This window comes from Patella vulgata, chromosome 9, assembly GCF_932274485.2.
Source record: "Patella vulgata chromosome 9, xgPatVulg1.2, whole genome shotgun sequence".
In the NCBI taxonomy this organism is placed as follows: Eukaryota; Metazoa; Mollusca; class Gastropoda; family Patellidae; genus Patella; species Patella vulgata.
The window spans coordinates 5,847,432-5,865,922 of record NC_065887.2 but is presented as its reverse complement, the minus strand read 5'-3'; the positions used below and the strand labels follow the sequence as shown (position 1 = coordinate 5,865,922).

Genomic DNA, 18,491 nt, shown 5'->3' with positions numbered 1-18,491 from the left:
CATTCCTACATAATAATGCGATATGTCACCTCTTACTTTCTGGGTTAAAATTTCTGCCCGTGATGTCCGAATATATGTGTCTGAACCAACCGGGATAATGAAGATGGGAATAAGCCATGTAGTGGGCTATGAGGGAAATTTTGCCCCGGCCGCGTCCTCTGCCTAATCTTTATCGAATTCCTACTGTCTCGGAAGGATGTCTGTTTTTGAACCCATTCGAACCGAATAGACGCATTTTCCTTGCAAAATGGAAAACAGGCACGATACTAGATCTTTGTACGACCTGGAAAATATCTTTCCGTGTTTATACCCACAATTCTAACCCTAACCCTTCAGAATAGTTTTACCCACAATCCACCGTTTTTACAGCTTTAAATTGTACGTTTGACATGTAATTTGTAAACCTAACCCTAACCCTAACCCTAGAGAAAGATATTTTCCAGATCGCAAAAAGATCTAGTATTGTGAGGAAAACAGGCCCCAAAATCGTGCGGTACATCGGGATAGAACCCACGAATTCTTGTTGACATGTGTCTTTAAAATAAACGAAATGCTGTTTTAATCGCACGCCAGCATTAGCAGGGCTATATTTCGCCGAACATAATATTATGGAGATATATTCGAGACAGGTTAAATTATATCACAGAAAAATATTATATGCATAAATAAAAACAATATAAAATAAAATCAATCTTTAATGCATATAAATATTTAAAATAGAAAATTTTACCTATATATCTATATATGTACAAAATTGAAATTTATTATAAAAATCTGTATCTTTTTTTTAATTTTTTATTTGATTTTTTGTTTTAAATGGAGCATTTCCTAATGTAACCCAGGTGGGTAAAAGAAGGGATGTATTGAGTGGCATCGGTGACATGTCCCTTTAAGTTGATAGAGATAAAACTATAGTGTAGTAGATAACATGAGGTCTATAAAGGTGAGTATATTACTGTATGTGTGTGTGAGGACTGAGAATTTTACTATTATATTTACACAGTTAAACGTCGACTCATGTATTGACACAACTAATACACGACATATATTATCACCTTACCACAGAAGTCACTCAGTAATACTCGTTACCACGTTACCCGCAAACACTGGCTAAAGTCCTAACTCCATACGGGGGTTGGATGGCCTAATGGTTAACGATGGCGTATTGAATCAAAAGGTCTGTCTTTGAGTCAAGTGGCGTGGTTTCGATTCCACGCTTGTACGTGACAAGGAGTAGGGTCGCCTGTCCAACCTCGTGGGTTTTCTCCGGGTCCTCCGGGTTCCTCCCACTGGGCCACTGCTAAAGACCCCTACGCGCAAGCGAAATATTGAAATAAAATTGAAATGACCTTGTTTGTATCGAGTTAGCGTTGAACTCCATCTCTCCTAACTCCATGTGATGACGTCGTGTCCAGCTGCTAGTGCAGTCGATGCTGTCGTTCACTAAAAGTCGTTAACTGGATAGCGAAAGACAAAATCAAATCAAACATTGGCTCAACAAAAAGAAAATGGACTGTGGGATAACTTCTGGTGGGGTGATGGCGGGGGGGGGGGGCTTTCTACCTACACGGGAACTCGATGTTTCGACCAGTCCGAGCTATTAGACGCTGTACTATGCCAGGTACTCCATACTTTACCACTGGAGACAATTCCGCGTTACTTTCTCTGCCAACACCAGGATTGAACCTGGGACCCCCTGGCTAGTGAACCCCTTATATTTTTAAATCTCTGAGATGTCGTGGTCCCCCTGGGTGTCTGTATAGTGTAACACGTGCCAGGATTGAACCCCATACTGCACGCAGCGACCCATCTACGTCATACTTCCCAGAATGTGACACTGTCCCAATTAGCCGCCATTTAAAACGCCCACGTGACCATTTTGGGGCGGGACTTATCGACTAAACACCGATTTGTTTAGACAACAGAGTAAAAATAAACCACGCACGTGTGTTTTATGTAAACACGCCATGTCGCTGACACTCCCGTAAAAGCGATATATAATATGTGCTATGGGTAATATTGCAATAAATTCTTTACTATTGTAAACTGTCTTTAGAGTTTCAATCTGTTTATCTTTCAAAACAAGGTTAGATACTCCTAAATTTGTTTTCGCAAACAAAACCGACTCTGTAAAATTATGTTTCATGGGCGCCGCCATATTGAATAATTAGAGGACTATTTTGTGATTAGGCTTTGATTAGTTTGACATCAAGAGTTGATTATGGTCTGGATAAGTTAATTAATGCCTAATTAATAATTTACAAAACCTTTCAGGCCTGAAGAAAGACCTGCAATAGACAGATTTAGCTCTTGCATAATGTATGTTTATTAATCAATGGTCCTATATTTCATTTGTACGACATCTTTACAATTCAGAAATATATGGTCTGAATTCAGCATTTTGATTTCCATTTTCTTCATTTATAATCACCGGAGTCTTGACATTATCGTCTGGGGTTTCCGGTCTATAGTCAGGATTACCCAGACTTCGTCTAGCAAACCAATCTGACGTAGGCTGAAAACAAACACAAACGAGCATTCAGATTCTTCTGGAATCAAATATCAAAAGCAATTTCATTACATCCGTGTTCATTGGTAATTTTTTACTATTGTCCGGGGCCAAGTAGTATAACAAGTGTCCTTTAGATCCCAAGTTCAAGGAGTTGAGTGACGTGCTTAACTTAATGGGTTTGCGGGGGATTCCTTAGTTTGCCACCATTTCTATTATTAGTCTTGAGAAATGGGGGGGAACCTGGGGGATGGCCACGTGGTTATTCTACATTCTGCACACAGAGATCCATCTACTTCATACTTCAAGAATAAATCGCTTTTCCGAATGGCCGCCATATCCAAAAATTAGTATATTGTTTTGTAAAGCGGTTCTACTCCGTTTCACATCAGGCATACACACAGACTAAATAAACCTATTGAATTCCATTAAATGAAAGCAAAATTCTCAAAATATACTGAGTGTTTTCGACTAAAATCGTCGACCAAGGACTTAAAATGTCAGTCAACTAACTTATAGTGTCTGTTCTCAAGCGGGGCTAATTGTTAACATTCAGCCTGAGTTTAGTATGGGTTATTCTAATGACCCTATTCTTAGTCACATACTTGAAGCCCAGGATCGAAAACACACCACTGTACTCGACGACAAACTTATGATCTAAAACCAAGTGTTTCACCACTCGACGATCAACCCAACCATTCCCACAGATTTGACATGAAGAATATAGATTTTATCTCTACCCACCTTCATTAGTCCACTCTTCATGACGTAGTAGGCAAACCATAACGGTACAATAGAGATTGTCCCCAGACATATTAACCAGCCCAGAGATTCTGCCCATTGAGGTTGACCTTGGTGTGTCAAGGGCACGTACTGATAGGCTTTAAACCCTATCACAGCCTGTATTTAAGAAAGGGGAAATAACTCTTATATAAGACAGATAACTCTTACATAACGGATGTAACTCGTTATACAATTTACTATGAACACGTGAATTAAGTAGATAATTAAGAACAATTAAACTTTGTGATTCTAATTGATGTAAGCTGTGGAACCTTTTAGTAAATGAAATGAAATGGGGTGTAACGTCCTACTGTTCTGCTCCTATACTGGGCTAATGAAGACGGGCATACGCCATACAGTGTGCTATGAGGGACATTTTGCCCGGGCAGAGGCACTATCGCTTACTCTTATATCCAATTCCAACTGCCAAGGGATCTTTTACGTGCATTCCAATGTATACACGGGACCTCGGTTTTTCGTCTCATCCGAAGGACTCAGAAGCGTAGCCGTGAAATATATATTGGGGGGGGGGGGGGGGGTTCCGCAACCCTAACCCCTAACCCTAACCCATTTTTTAAAACCCCTAAAAAATATAAACAAACACCATGTGGCCATGCTGTCTACCCCCCCCCCCCCCCCCGTGTGACGCCCATGGAGGGACTAGACAGCTGGGACCTTTTAGTAGAAATACACAAAAGCCCTTGATACTGGGGAAGTGTTTCAGCGAACGAGAGAGAAAGACTGTGTTGTATATATATAGCATTAGGCTAAACACCTTTACAAGAGAAACACTAATATTTACCACGATAACAGCAGGAGCAACACCAACCCACGTGACAATAAAATATATCGACGGCTTTTTACCAATCATAGCCTTGATATCTTCAGCAAACACCTTGTAACCTAAAGTCAGACATATTGAGAGAGAGAGAGAGACAGAGACGAAGAAATCGGGTTTAACGTCCACTCGACACAAACTATGTCATTTCGGGACTAACAGATGGTTCAATTTTATTTTAATAATTCAGCTTAGCATAGGGGTCTTTAGCGAAGGGAGAACGTTTGACAGGTGATCCTATCTCCTTGTCGCGCACAAGCGGGGAAACTTGACTCAATAACAGACCTTATGATGCAAAGGTACGCGTTAACCATTCGCCCCCCCCCCTCCGATATAATGAGACGGCAGTTAAAGTGTAGATGAGCTAATGAGGACGGGTATACGACATGTAGTGTTCTATGTGGGAAATTTTGACCGGACAGCGGCGCTATGGCCTACTCTTATATCGTATTCCATGCACACCAATGTGTACACGGGATCTCGGTTTTCCGTCCTTTCCGAACGACTAGCGATAAAACACCCAACCATAAGTGTCGATTTCACTGGATGTTATACATGCTGATTCATGTTGGGCCATTGGTATCTGTCTTCGTTCAAAATCCTACGTCCACAGATGAAGCCAATGTTCAGATATGATCGAATGTATGATCGTGTATTGACACATCCTTGTTATCCACAGTGGCACCATTCCGTTCTTCTCCCCTAACCCCTGGGTCCGTCCAGTTTACATACCAGCTTTGGCATCATGGTTTACGTTCACCAAAATACAGCAGCTTGCACGTTCAATTATGATAAACAGTTTGCAAGAGATTTTAATATAAAAGAAGTGATATGCACACAAGAAATGTCCTAAATATTTTGACAAAGCTTACAACAACGATTCGGCGATCTCAGTTGCAAAAAAAACCGTTCACTTCCCTTAGACCACTTTCTTTCTATTTAATTAATTTTGTGATTGATCGATACAAATATCACAATTATCAGGGGCGGATAATTTGACTATGTGTCAAATGGGAATGTGACCCACGGGTTAGGGGAGAAGAACGGAACGAAACCATTGGGGATACCGAGGATGTTATTGACACAGTAAGTCAAGTGTTAAGTATTAGTAAAGACGTGCGCTTAATTTTTAAAAAACAAAAATTGAATTGTATGGAGATTTGTCGACAAAGTAACTCAGACGTAATAAAACAAGCTCACCATACACCCAGCAGATAACGACAAGCTTTTGCAAATTTAAAATCAGGGTGGGATAATCAAGATTGTAATGGAAATTATCTGGACATACACCCAACAGAAAACGATAAGGGTGGGGTAACCCAGAATGTAATTAAATAAACTTACCATACACCCGACATATATAATAACGACAAGCTCTAGTAACCTAAATTCAGGGTAGGGTAACCCAGAATGTAATGAAATAAAATCACCGTAGTACAGTTAAATTCCAGTGGTGTAACCAGATATGTAATACAATAAACTCACCAACATATAACGACAAGCTTTAGTAACCTAAATCCAGGGTGGGGTCCAGATAAGCTTAATTCCAATTGGGATAATATAGTATGTTATGAAACTTACCATACACCCAACAGATAACGACAAGCTCTAGTAAAGCTAGGATCAAGGTGGGGTAGCCCAGAATGTATGAGTCCACCAGGTTTAACAAATGGGTGCCGCCCTGAAGGTGTAAAATAAGTTAAATTAGCGATATTTTAATAAATTTATAAATGTATAAAAACCAACAACGTCCAGCCATTTCACGGAGTTAAACATCAACGTCCAGTCATTGCACGGGGTTAAAAATTTATAAAAACCAGCAACGTCTAGTGACGTAATAAAAAAACCAACAACCATGTCTAGCTATTGCATGGAGTTAAAACATGCTATATTATAACGGGTCTTTACAACCTGGTGCTACTTCTAAACTAACAAATTATAGGATAGAGAAAATATTTTATTTTTAATTTCCAGCTCCGGATATCTGATCGGAATCTGAGACGTTTTAACATGCAAACGCAAACGTTTCAGCCAGTTTTGGGCTGGTAATCTCAAATATTTGAGCTCAAGGCGATATTTTAGCTGGCAGTCGGACATGTATGAGCTAAAGACATTATTCTAAAGTTATTTTTAACTTGCAATCCCAAATGTTTGAGCAAAAGACAATATTTTTAGCTTTCAATCCCAAATGTTTGAACAAAAGACGAGATATTTAGCTAGCAATGTCAAATGTTTATTGTGAAGACGTTATTGTTAACTTGCAATCCCATATTTTTTAAATTGGAACTAAAATGTAATGAAATGAGGCTTAATCTCCTATTTTTCCGCCCCGACTGGGCTAATGAGAGATAGAGAAATGGAGTTTAACGTCCACTCGACACAAACTAGGTCATTTCGGGACTAACATATTGTTTAATTTTATTTCAATGATTCGCTTGCGCGTAAGGGTCTTTAGCAGTGGGAGGAAACCGGAGGACCCGGAGAAAACCCACGAGGTTGGACAGGCGACCCTAATCCTTGTCACGTACAGCCGGGAATTCGACTGGGCTAATGAAGGCGTTTAACCATAAATATTGAAACAAAAGATGATATCTTAACTTACTGAGCAAGATGTTTGCTCGCTAACCTGGACGTAAAACGTTCAATTCCGGTGTTGGCAGAGAAAGTTCATTGGGATTATCTAGGTGTGGTTCCCTCTTGTCAGTGCTGCTGGGCGGTGGAGGGGGGGGGGGCTTGGCAATGAAAGACCGACGCCCTTGTACACATTAATGTGCATGTAAACGAACCTTTGGCAGTTGGAATTCGATAAAAGAGTAGCCCGTAGCGCCGCTGTCGGGGCTAAATGTACCTCATAGCACACTGTATGGCGTATGTCCGCCGTCGTTAGCCCAGTCCGAGCAGAATAGTAGGACGTTAAACCCCATTTCATTTTATTTCGTTACAAATACCCTTACCTGTGTCAACATGGGCAAACCTAATAAAAAACCCGCGATACAAATCAGAGCCCGGAAAATAATTCTACGTCTGCCAGTGGATAACTGATGAGGGAATTCATCTATTAATCCAGTCATTGCTGTTTCAGCAATAGAGAACTGAAAATAAATAAATATAGATATTGTCGTAAATATATCTATCATAGTCTCGGACATACCATACTCCTCGCAGTCTTTCGGTTGATTAGACCTATCAAACTCAGACACGGCTCTAATAACCGAAAATTTCTGTTCCAAAATATGACTGGTCAACAGTCGGATCAACAACCAATGCATTATAGCGTAACAAAACCTTCGGGTTTAAACAGAGCTCCACATATGTTTGTGTCATTACTCACAACATGTATGATGCTCCACTAACCAGTGCAAAGCAGAATATTGCAGAAAAACTAAATGTGTGACAAACGAGGCTATCGAAAACGCGTACAATGTAAACAATGGGTAATGACCAATATGAACAAACACGTGGAGACGAACAACATATTCACCGTTTTTAATACCTTAAATCACTGTCCGAAGTTTTAGGACGACGCCAGACCAAAGAGAAGGCTGTCATGTTGCTACACTTAGGAGAGATTTTATTGAACGCGAAAAATAGACATACTACGTCAAAAACTCAAGTTTTCGGTCTGGATACAGCAATGGCCAAAGGGGAATTCCCGAAATAAATCCCACAATTCAAGCATTATGATGAACATGCATGAATCGTAACGACGAATTATGATTAATAAAATCCTTAGATAAGTTGGGTTTTTTTTCTTGGTTTACGACGATGTAGAAATAGACGTTACCTGACTGCTGAATCCCAGCATACACAACATAAGAAAGAAGAGAATCGCCCATAATGGTGATATCGGCATTTTACTCACTGCTTCAGGATAGACAATGAAAGCTAAACCCGGACCTATAGGAAGACAAATGAAATGAAATGTGGTTTAACGTCCTACTGTTATGTTCCAACTGGGCTAATGAAGACGGTCATATGCTATAAAGTGCGGTATGAGGGAAATGTTGCTCAGACAGCGGCGCTGTGGCCTACTGTTATATCGAATTCCAACTGCCAAGGGTTCTTGTACGTGCACACCAATGTGTACACGGGACCTGAACGACTATACACTGTCCCTTGCCAGGCCCTCCGAGCTGCACCACTGACAAGGGGGAACCAGGCTGGAAAATCCCGACGGACTTTCTCGATCAACACCGGTATCAAACACGGGACCTCCAGAGTAGCCAGCAAACGTCTTACTCACTGGGCCAACCTGGTTCCCTATATTAAGCATAGTAAAGCACTTTGTCTCGCAGTAAACGCCCAATTAACACATGTATAATAAATAGGCGATCAATAGGTCATACCACTAAAGGGGGGTAACTGATTATCTACAGTCGCCTAGGGTGATATCGCAGACAGGTGTTTCCATGGTAACTTACAATAGGTGCCAAAAAAGAGGCTTGTTTCGCACAGGTGTATATACATAACATGCATCCGTTTTAAGCAACATTTTTTGCATTCTGTTTATTTATTGACAAATTAATTAAAGATACAATATGGGAGATTAGATAAAGAGTTGGCGGTTCTCACTATAATAGTTAAAAACTAGATAATGTTAAGGCAATTTGCTGAAAATTTCAGTCAAATTGATCCACTATGAACCGAGATTTTAGCGATTGAATATTGGGGCTAACCTCGATCATCATTACTAAAGTCGGTAGGGTAAAAAAAAATAATCTCGATTATCCAATTTTTTATTTAATTATAAATGGAAGTCGAACAGCAAATCGGAACGTAATCCAATAAACATCACAGGCTAGCGATGCCATCGAAAGTTGATTATGGTCTGGATAAGTTAATTAATGTCTAATTAATAATTTAGATAACATTTCAGGCCTAAAGAAAGACCTGCAATAGACAGATTTAGCTCTTGCATAATGTTTGTTTAATTAGTTATTACCTCCTTCTGTTACGTTAGCTATTGGTATTCCCTGCACGTGAGACATATAGCCTAGTACCGAGAAGACCACAAATCCAGCATAGAAACTTGTCGCACAATTTATAATCGGTACCAGAATGGCATCTCTATAAATGAAAAACAAATTTAGTTCATAAAATACAAATAATAAACAATTTAAATTCCGATTTTAATATGTTGGTTTGTTTGGGATCATTGGTATTCTGGAACTGTTTCTAAAAAAAATATTCTCAGTTTTTGTATCTTTGGAATCCTTGAAATTTGAAATTGTTTCTGAAACACCTTCGGATCATTGCAATTCTGAAACTGTTCCTGAAAAACCTTTGAAATTCTTGATATTTAAAATTGTTTCTGAGACACCAATTCCCAAATCTGTGTGTCTTTTTGGATGGTTAGAATTTTGAAGCGGTGTGTAGAACACCTTTTATCAAATCTTCGTGATCATAATTTTTTTAGACTCTTTCTGGAAAACCTGTTACCAAATTTTCGTGTGTTTGCCAAGTGCACATAGCTGATGACCTTAGACCCCAGGGTTATCTTTTACCCAGTAGCCTTCTGCTTTAACTGTGGGGGAAACTCGAGAACCTAGCGAAAACCCACGAGGCTCGACCCTACTCCTTGTAACGTACAAGCGGAGAAACGAAACCACGTCACTTGACTTAATGAAAACCACGTGATCAAATGCGCAAGCTTTAAACCATTCGGCGTTGGTATACATACCTAATGACGTTATTAGAGAACTTATAAACATACCTAATGACGTTATTAGAGAACTTATAAACATACCTAATGACGTTATTTGAGAACTTATTGTAGCTGGACATAGCAATCAAACTACCAGATGATATTCCCAGGGTGTATAGTATCTGAACAGCTGCATCACCCCAAACCTAGAAAATACAAAAAGAAAACTAAATTATTCACAAAAAATACAATTATTACAAAAAATCATCAAAAATATAAATAGTCACAAAAATATAATTTGTCACAAAAAAATAGAATTAGTCACAAAAAAATAGAATTACTCACAAAAAATAGAATTAGTCACAAAATCATACATAAAATTACTCTAATTATTCACAAAATTATTCTAATTATTCTAAGAAATTATTCTAAGAAATTAACAAAAAATTCACAAAAAAAAAATTCACAAAAAAAAAAAAATTTGGGTATTTCTGACACTTGCCTAGCTAACGAGATTCGAGCTATTTCTGACACATTGAATAGGAGCTGTTGCTAACGAGATTTTAGAGTATTCTGCATAACTACCGAAAGCGGATGTTATAAATCAACTTATTTTAAAAAAATAAGTTTGACGTTGCATTGGCCGAGATCGTTCAATTTTCTGGCGTGCACCCCCCCCCCCCCCATCGTCAGTGCTGCAGGAAAGATGGCCTGCGAAGGTACAGGTAGGCCATATTAATTTAGTTGGAAATCGAGGGCCCGTGTACACATGAGCGTCCACGTAAAAGATCTCCTGGCAGTTGGAATTCGATACAATAGTAGGCCATAGCGCCGCTGTCCGGGCACAATTTTCAACTATGAGAGAGAGAGATAGAAATGGGGTCTAACTTCCATTGACTAACATATGATTGAATTTTATTTCAATAATTGACTCAGGCGTCGGGGTCTTTAGCAGTGGGAGGGAATCGGAGGACTCGGAGAAAACCAACGAGGTTGGATAAACAGGTCATGCTTTTTATCAAGAAGGTTCAATTAACCCTGGTGCTGTTTCTTTCAAACTCCCGGTGTCAGATTCGGCCTATAACCATAGCAACTTTATTTTTTTGATTTATTGCTTATACCTTAGCATCTGTTAATCTGGACACATCTGGAGTAAGATAAAACTTGATTCCTTCAAGAGCACCGTCCAACATAACACCACGGATCAACAGTATGGTCAGTAAAATGTAGGGTAACGTCGACATTACATATACAACCTAAAAAAACAATTATCAAAATTTAAATAACATGGGTTGATCGTCCTACTTTTCTGTAGCATCCGTCCACCGGGCTAACTGTATGAATGAAATGACTAGGGGTTTAACATCCTACTGTTCTGCTTCGACTGTGCTAATGAAGATGGGCATACGCCATATAGTGTGCTATGAGGGAAAGTTTGTGCGGGTAGCGGCACTATGACCTACTGCTATATCGAATTCCAACTGCCAGGGGCTCTTTAATGTGCACGATTATGCCCTTGTGTGTACATTTTAACACAAAAATAGACCAGTTATATACAGGTGTGCGCCAAGAAGCACTGGGTTGTTTGGAAGTTAGTTAGAGAGAGAGAGAGAAATTGGGTTTAACGTCCACTCGACACAAACTAGGTCATTTCGGGATTAACATATGGTTTAATTTTATTTCAATACCTCGCTAGAGCGTAGGGGTCTTTAGCAGTGGGAGGAAACCGGAGGACCCGGAGAAAACCCACGAGGTTGGACATGCGACCGGGGATTCGAAACCACGCTAGTTAACTCAATGACAGGCCTTCTGATACAGCGCGAACGTGCTAACCATTGGGCCACCCAACCCCCCTGGAAGTTATTTAGAATTACAGGATATCTGGCAAATATATCCAATTACCTTAATCATTGAGAATAGAAAAGCAATATCTTTTTCTTTAACGCTTACCGCAGATGGCGTGATGATGACGATGATGATGATGATGATGATGGTGTTAATGATGATGTTGATGACGATGATGACGATGATGATGGCGATGATGATGTTGATGATGATGAGATTATTTGAATACGAACGGTCTGTAGCAAACAATATAAGAACATCACCGGGAATACAATGCAAGTCAAGGAGCGAATCAGATGTCGATCACGATGATAATGATGATGATGATGTCCACGATGATGATGCCCCACCTTTCCCAGAGACTTGATACCTCTGTTTAAAACTATAAACACCAGTAACCAGCCGAGCAGGTTACACAAACTCAGATCCCATTTTAATCTTCCCCAATCTCCAAGTTCCTTCGACTGCGATAAAACCACGTCTCTAGATAAAATAAATGAAATGAAATGGAATTAAATGGGATTTAACTTCCTATTGTTCTCCTCGGATCGGAGTAATGAAGACGGACATACGCCATACAGTGTGTTTAACGGAAATTGCTTTCTTTTGACCCACAATGCGAGGAATAATACGTGACATGGCGAGGTGAAAGCGAAAGTAGCACATTAAGTTATTAGTATATGTGTGTCCATTTTGTTTCCAATCAGGGCCAATATCCTCAGCCGCGCCTACACGCAGAAATATTACAGCAAACAACTATATTAGATTTGCATTGCTTGGGCAACACTGGCGTGCTAGAGTTTGTATGCCCACAAGACTCAAGCATTATTAGATTAAATTGATATGGTCAATGTCGTTCTATCGTCTAACTTCAATTCTTGAATTTCTTAATTAAAATACTGGATGATCTAAAGTATTATTCAATGGTGGGTTAATCTACATTACCCGTAGTATATTCCACTGGATGATCTAAATTAATTATTTAACGACAGGGTTAGTTTACATTACCTGAAGTATATTTCACTGGATGATCTAAGTTAGTTATTTGACGGTGGGGGTTAATCTACATTACCTGTAGTATATTCCACTGGATGATCTAAATTATCTAGTTGTAGGGTTAAGTCATACCTGTAGTATATTTCACTGGATGATCGAACATCTCCCGTAAATGATGCTGAAGAGAAAATGAAATGAAATGGGGTTTAACGTCCTACTGTTCTGCTCCGATTGGGCTAATGAAGACGGGCATACGCCATACAGTGTGTTATGAGAGAAATTTTGCCAGGACAGTGGCGCTACGGCCTACTCTTATATCGAATTCCAACTGTCAAGGGATCTTTTACGTGCACTCCAATGTGTACACGGGACCACGGTTTTTCGTCCTATCCGAACGATTACACAGCTATCCTTATCAGGCCCTCCGTCCAGCACGACTGACAAGGGAAACCACGCCGTAAAATCTCGATAAACTTTCTCCGCCAAAACCGGGGGCGAACCCGCGTCCTCCAGGTTAGCGAGCCAGCGTCTTACCCACTTAACCACCGTGAAAAGACAGGACAAACCGACATAAAACTATGAACGTTGGTCGCACCTACAAAGAGTTATCACAATCAGGAAACATAAAAAAAAACGAAATGAGCACAAATATAAATGCGGCCATCGGGTTAGCGAGCGAACGTCTTACTCACTGAGCCACCGCGACCCCCTATTTGACAGAAACGGAAGACCCTAAAAGTTACTAATCATAATAATAAACTTACAGCAATTTAGTTTGGAACTGTTGTTCAGGGTCTGGTTTAGAAAGTTCGTGGCATTCGAATCGAGGTCGTATAGTTGACATGCGCAGCTATTACAATCTTCCCATGGTAGTTTGTTAGTGAGGGAGGCAAAGAGGTAATACAGAGCCCAGGCTATCACCACGTTGTAATATACTGACAATATCAAGGTACTCAAAATCAGGGCAATACCAATTCCTAGATTAAAAATATAAAATATAGCCTAATAATTGATATGCAGGTGAACCTCAGGTAGAATTTGGAAACAGTAAGCATACCTTTATCATGCATGTGGCTAGTGCTTAGCTATACGGCTATATCGATTGCTAATGATGACAGACACAATGACGTGTGTTTTAGTTGGCACCCTCTGATGGAGGTCTTATACTGCCTTAGAGCTGGTTGACTGATGTCACTTCACGAAATACTACAGGTTGACTGATGCCACTGCATGAAATACTACTGGTTGACTGATGTCACTTCACGAAATAGTACTGGTTGACTGATGCCACTGCATGAAATAGCAACCAATCAAAACATTTGTTTTGAATGTGACAGTGAGTATATATGTTACCTAGATTGTAGAGTTGTTTTAAAATCCCCATTCTATTGAAGTTGGGATAATTCTTAGTCTGGGCATTATTCCATATTTTAGTCGAGCCCAATCTCTCAGTAGTTATTTTTTCTGACATAATCGGAAGAGCACAAATCCCATTTCCTGTAGACTTTCTTCCCAAGTTTATAGAATAGTGCGAGCAAATGCCAGAAGGTAACATCTTACCTTTAAACGCCGGATTAGCGTTATCCCATATTGTAATCGGCCCCTTTCCTCCATACTGCCCGAAGGCTATCTCCAAACAGAATATCGGAATACCCAGTAGAAACAAACATATAAAGTAGGGAACCAGGAACGCTCCTGGAACACAAATATAGGATAGGGAACTAGAAATGTTCTTAAGCAAACATATAAAATAGAGAACCTGAACGTTCCTGGATCAAACATATAAAATTGGGAACCAGAAACGCTCCTGGAACAAACTTATAAAATAGGGAACCAGAAGTGTTCCTGAAGCAAACATATAAAATAGGGCACCAGAAACGCCCCTGAAAGAAACATAAAAATAGGGAGCCAGAAACAAAGAGAGAACCTTGATGTGTTTCGTTTTTTATCTGCCTGAATCCAAACCGGGATTATCTTTCTTTGATATTTAAATTTTATTTGTTCAATTAATAGTTATCTAATCAATGTCGATATATTTTATCCTGAACTAAGCCGTGAAAAGTTAGATATTGCTCAGATATATGCAAATTACGGTCAACGACTTTATGTAACCCTTACCTCCGCCATTACGGAAACATAGAAAGGGAAACCTCCACACACTGCCTAATCCGACGGCGTAACCAATCAATGTAAATAGAAATTCCAACTGTCGTCCCCACTGAGCTCGCTTCTAAAACACAAATGTAATCCTCTTCAATTAATGCATTATGTAAAATTTAAATAAAAAAATGGCCGTTCTTGAAATAATAGTTAAAAAATTGATAATTCAAAATCAATATATCGAAAGCAAAATTATCACTGTTTGAAGTTTTGACAAGATGTGGCATAACTTGTTTATTATCGTATCTAATGTATCACAACTTCGGCAAGGAAACCCGGGACATTCTAGTTGTGAGAGCCGCTAGAACTACACCACCACAGCGACAATGAAACCCGAGACATTCTAGTTGTGGGAGCCGCTAGAACCACCCCACCACAGCGACAATGAAACCCGAGACATTCTAGTTGTGGGAGCCGCTAGAACCACCCCACCACAGCGACAATGAAACCCGAGACATTTTAGTTGTGGGAGCCGCTAAAACCACACCACCACAGCGGCAAGGAAAACCGTAATACTCTTGTTGTGAGAGTTTCTTTGAACCACGCAACCACAGCGACAATGACACCCGGTACATTCTGGCTGTGTGAGATTCTAGAACCACGCCACCACAGCGACAATGAAAACCGTGGCATTCTGGTTGTGAGAGATTCTAGAACTGCACAACCACAGCAACAATGAAACCCGAGAAATTCTGGCTGTATGAGATTCTAGAACCATGCCACCACAGCGACAATGAAACCCGGGGCATTCTGGTTGTGAGAGATTCTAGAACTGCACAACCACAGCAACAATGAAACCCGGGAAATTCTGGTTGTGAGAGATTCTAGAACCACGCCACCACAGCGACACACTAGTGTCACACTACCACAGCGACAACGAAACCCGGTATGTACTGGCTGTAAGAGATTTGAGAACCACTCCACCACAGCGACAATGAAACCCGGTATGTTCTGGCTGTAAGAGATTTGAGAACAACTCCACCACAGCGACAATGAATCGTGACCAAACAAATTATAAAAAAAACAGTTACGGAAACTTACCGAAGCGGCCATATTACTGTTTTATTTCGGATAATAAAATACCTTAATGACGGGAAATAAAGGTATATATGATTAGACACATTTCAGACTTGGTTATGATAATAAATTAAAGAGTACATGCACATATATTTGAATTAATTAATTTGTGTTTAAAGATACCACCCAAAGACAGAAAGTTGAATGGACACGATGTTACAACGTCTTATGATCATTTTCTCTTGGCGTGGGGCCTGACAAGGGACAGGGATTAATTACACGTACACGTAGGCGTGCTCGTAAAAGTACCCTTGACAGTTGGAATTGAAAGTAATTGTCCAGACACAATTTTACTTATAGTCTACTGCATGTCGTATGTACGGCCAGCTTTATTGTCCCTCATGTCAGTACCTATAGCCCACTATGTCGTGTGTACATTCATCGTTATTGTCCCCCCGGGAGAAACGTAGTGCGGCGGAATAATGTCATTACAAAGTTCTTACTTCCAAATGATCTGGAAAAACCTATCAACAGTGTTGGTGTGTAAACGCTTCAAAAGTTTTAAAGATTAATAAAAGGGTGCGGGGTGAACTTATAAAAACTTCGACGCTTTTGTTTATCTTGCCCGGTGGTGGGACGGGGGTAGGGGTGTCAAGCCCAGGTGTGGGGTATGTGCACCTTTTGTAACAGGACAAACTCATGCGCATGCGCTGAATATACTAAAATATGACAGCTTGTCTGGGATATCACCTTCGGTGGAAGCGAAGTTAAACATCATTAATTAATGTACATCTGAGTGTAGTTGGAGTCTCAGTAAATTGAACGTCAAGGGCACCGAGAGTGTGGTTTTAACAGTGTTTTCGTAAAACGTCAAACAACGCGCGCTTACAAATAGTGTAGCATAATGCGGGGGAAACGTGGGATGAATCTTCATTTTTCTCATGGGATTTAGTTCATTTAAATATTGCTATTAAAGACGCATTATGTAAGATTTAGAAAAAGAGCTGACAGTTCTCGCTTTAATAGTTGGAACATAGACAATGAAATGGGAATATGTTGTAAATTACATTCAAATTAATTGGTTCTGGGCGAAATAATGGCCGTTCGAACATAAATGTAGTCTCGATTACTAAGATTGTTAACATGGTCTCAATTATCGAATTTTTTTTTTTTTTAAAAATTAAATTATTATCTGGCAAATTTGTTTAAATCCATGGAAAATAAAAATCATCCGATGTTCTAGACTTGGCATGTGAATAAATTAATGTGTAATTAATGATTTATATAACATTTGAGGCCAAACGAAAGATCTGCATTAAGCAGATTTAGCTCTAACACGATACAGCTTTAATTGAGAGTTTAAACTGAGGTGAAAAAAAAAAAAAAAACCAAAAAAACCCGCAACAATTTATTCATACCCACTTACAACTTTGTTTATCACTACGACAGAGCCTATAAATCTCATAAGAATAAATATAAAATATCTGACAAGAGAGAGAGAGAGAGAGAGAGAGAGAGAGAGAGAGAGGGGGGTTTAACGTCCACTCGACAAGAACTAGGTCATTTCGGGACTAACATATGGTTTAATTTTTATTTCAATAATTAAGCAGTGGGAGGAAACCGGAGGACCCGGAGAAAACCCACGAGGATGGACAGGCGACCCTGTCGACTCAATGACAGACTTTATGATACAGCGCGCGCACGTTAACCATTCAGCCATCCAACCCTCCAATATCTGACAAAGAAAGTTCTTATTCTAAAACATTAGATGCCGTAAAGCCTTAGAGTAACGATGGGCCATTTGCGTTTTTCACATTTCTCACGGCCTAATCCACCGTAATATGTACCCAGATTAAGTAAGAAAACAAAATCAAATGAAATGAAATGAAATGGGGTTTAACGTCCTACTGTTCTGCTCCGAACTGGGCTAATGAAGACGGGCATACGCCGTACAGTGTGCTATGAGGGAAATTTTGCCCGGGCAGCGGAGCTACGGCCTACTCTTATATCGAAATCCAGCTGCCAAGGGATATTTTATGTGCACGCCAATGTGTACACGGAACCTCGGATTTTCGTCCCATCCGAATGACTAGACTGCTGTCCTTGTCAGGCCATCCGTCCTGCATCACGCCGGAAAATCTGGATGAACTTTCTCGGCCAATGCAGGGATCGAACACCCGACCTCCAGGCTAGCGAGCCAGCGTCTTACCCACTTAGCCATCGTGATCCCCCTAAACAAAATCAAAGTAGTAACATAATGTCCCAGCTTGGATTCAGTCAAGATTTAAAAATAAAAACACCCAATAAATATTCGCGGATATCAAAATAGTGGCAGACTTATTGCATATCGAAGCAGCATAGATGGGTGGAATTTTATTTCGACATATTTTTTGTAATATTGAACGGAATTGAAACATTTGTGGACTGACATTCCTACTAGAGGCTCATCGTTACAATATTGAAGTTTTCAAGTGATCCCTTTATCGATAAGATTACATTTATCAATATGTAGGTTAGGCTGAAGACACGTACTGTACTTTAATAATGAAAGTAGGCTACATGTGAATATTATGACTAGCACTTTAATAAGATGACATTAAATCGCGTGTCAGATGTATCTAAATAAACGGGTCTTACAATATACATATATTTAAATGAACCGGTCGTGACGCCAGATATATTTTGATGAACGAGTCGTA

At 39.7% G+C, this 18,491-nt stretch overlaps 1 protein-coding gene across 2 annotated transcripts; it reads right to left on the bottom strand.

The window, feature by feature from the left end:
• Window positions 1-833: 833 nt before the first annotated feature.
• On the bottom strand, window positions 834-15,903 carry LOC126807945 (sodium- and chloride-dependent glycine transporter 1). 2 transcript variants are annotated; one of them, XM_050532880.2, is made up of 15 exons: window positions 15,817-15,903; window positions 14,734-14,845; window positions 14,176-14,310; window positions 13,380-13,592; window positions 12,748-12,793; window positions 11,970-12,102; window positions 10,896-11,030; window positions 9,877-9,980; window positions 9,073-9,197; window positions 7,915-8,027; window positions 7,085-7,222; window positions 5,712-5,811; window positions 4,095-4,195; window positions 3,254-3,409; window positions 1,937-2,515 (listed from the first exon to the last, which is right to left on the bottom strand). In XM_050532880.2, the coding sequence occupies exons 1-15, from the start codon at window positions 15,826-15,828 to the stop codon at window positions 2,366-2,368; spliced, it is 1,773 nt and encodes a 590-aa protein (XP_050388837.2). In that variant the 5' UTR covers window positions 15,829-15,903; the 3' UTR covers window positions 1,937-2,365. The 2 variants fall into 2 exon arrangements, with proteins under 2 accessions (XP_055959077.1, XP_050388837.2); XM_056103102.1 differs by lacking the exons at window positions 12,748-12,793; window positions 13,380-13,592; window positions 14,176-14,310; window positions 14,734-14,845; window positions 15,817-15,903 and having other exon boundaries at window positions 834-2,515; window positions 11,990-12,102.
• Between the last annotated feature and the right edge of the window lie 2,588 nt (window positions 15,904-18,491).

Coding starts and splice junctions, on each gene's coding strand:
- LOC126807945 (XM_050532880.2), bottom strand. Junction 9,198..9,876: donor TTCTCAAATAACGTCATTAG/GTATGTTTATAA, acceptor TTTCATTTATAG/AGATGCCATTCTGGTACCGA. Junction 2,516..3,253: donor TGAAGAGTGGACTAATGAAG/GTGGGTAGAGAT, acceptor GTTTGTTTTCAG/CCTACGTCAGATTGGTTTGC.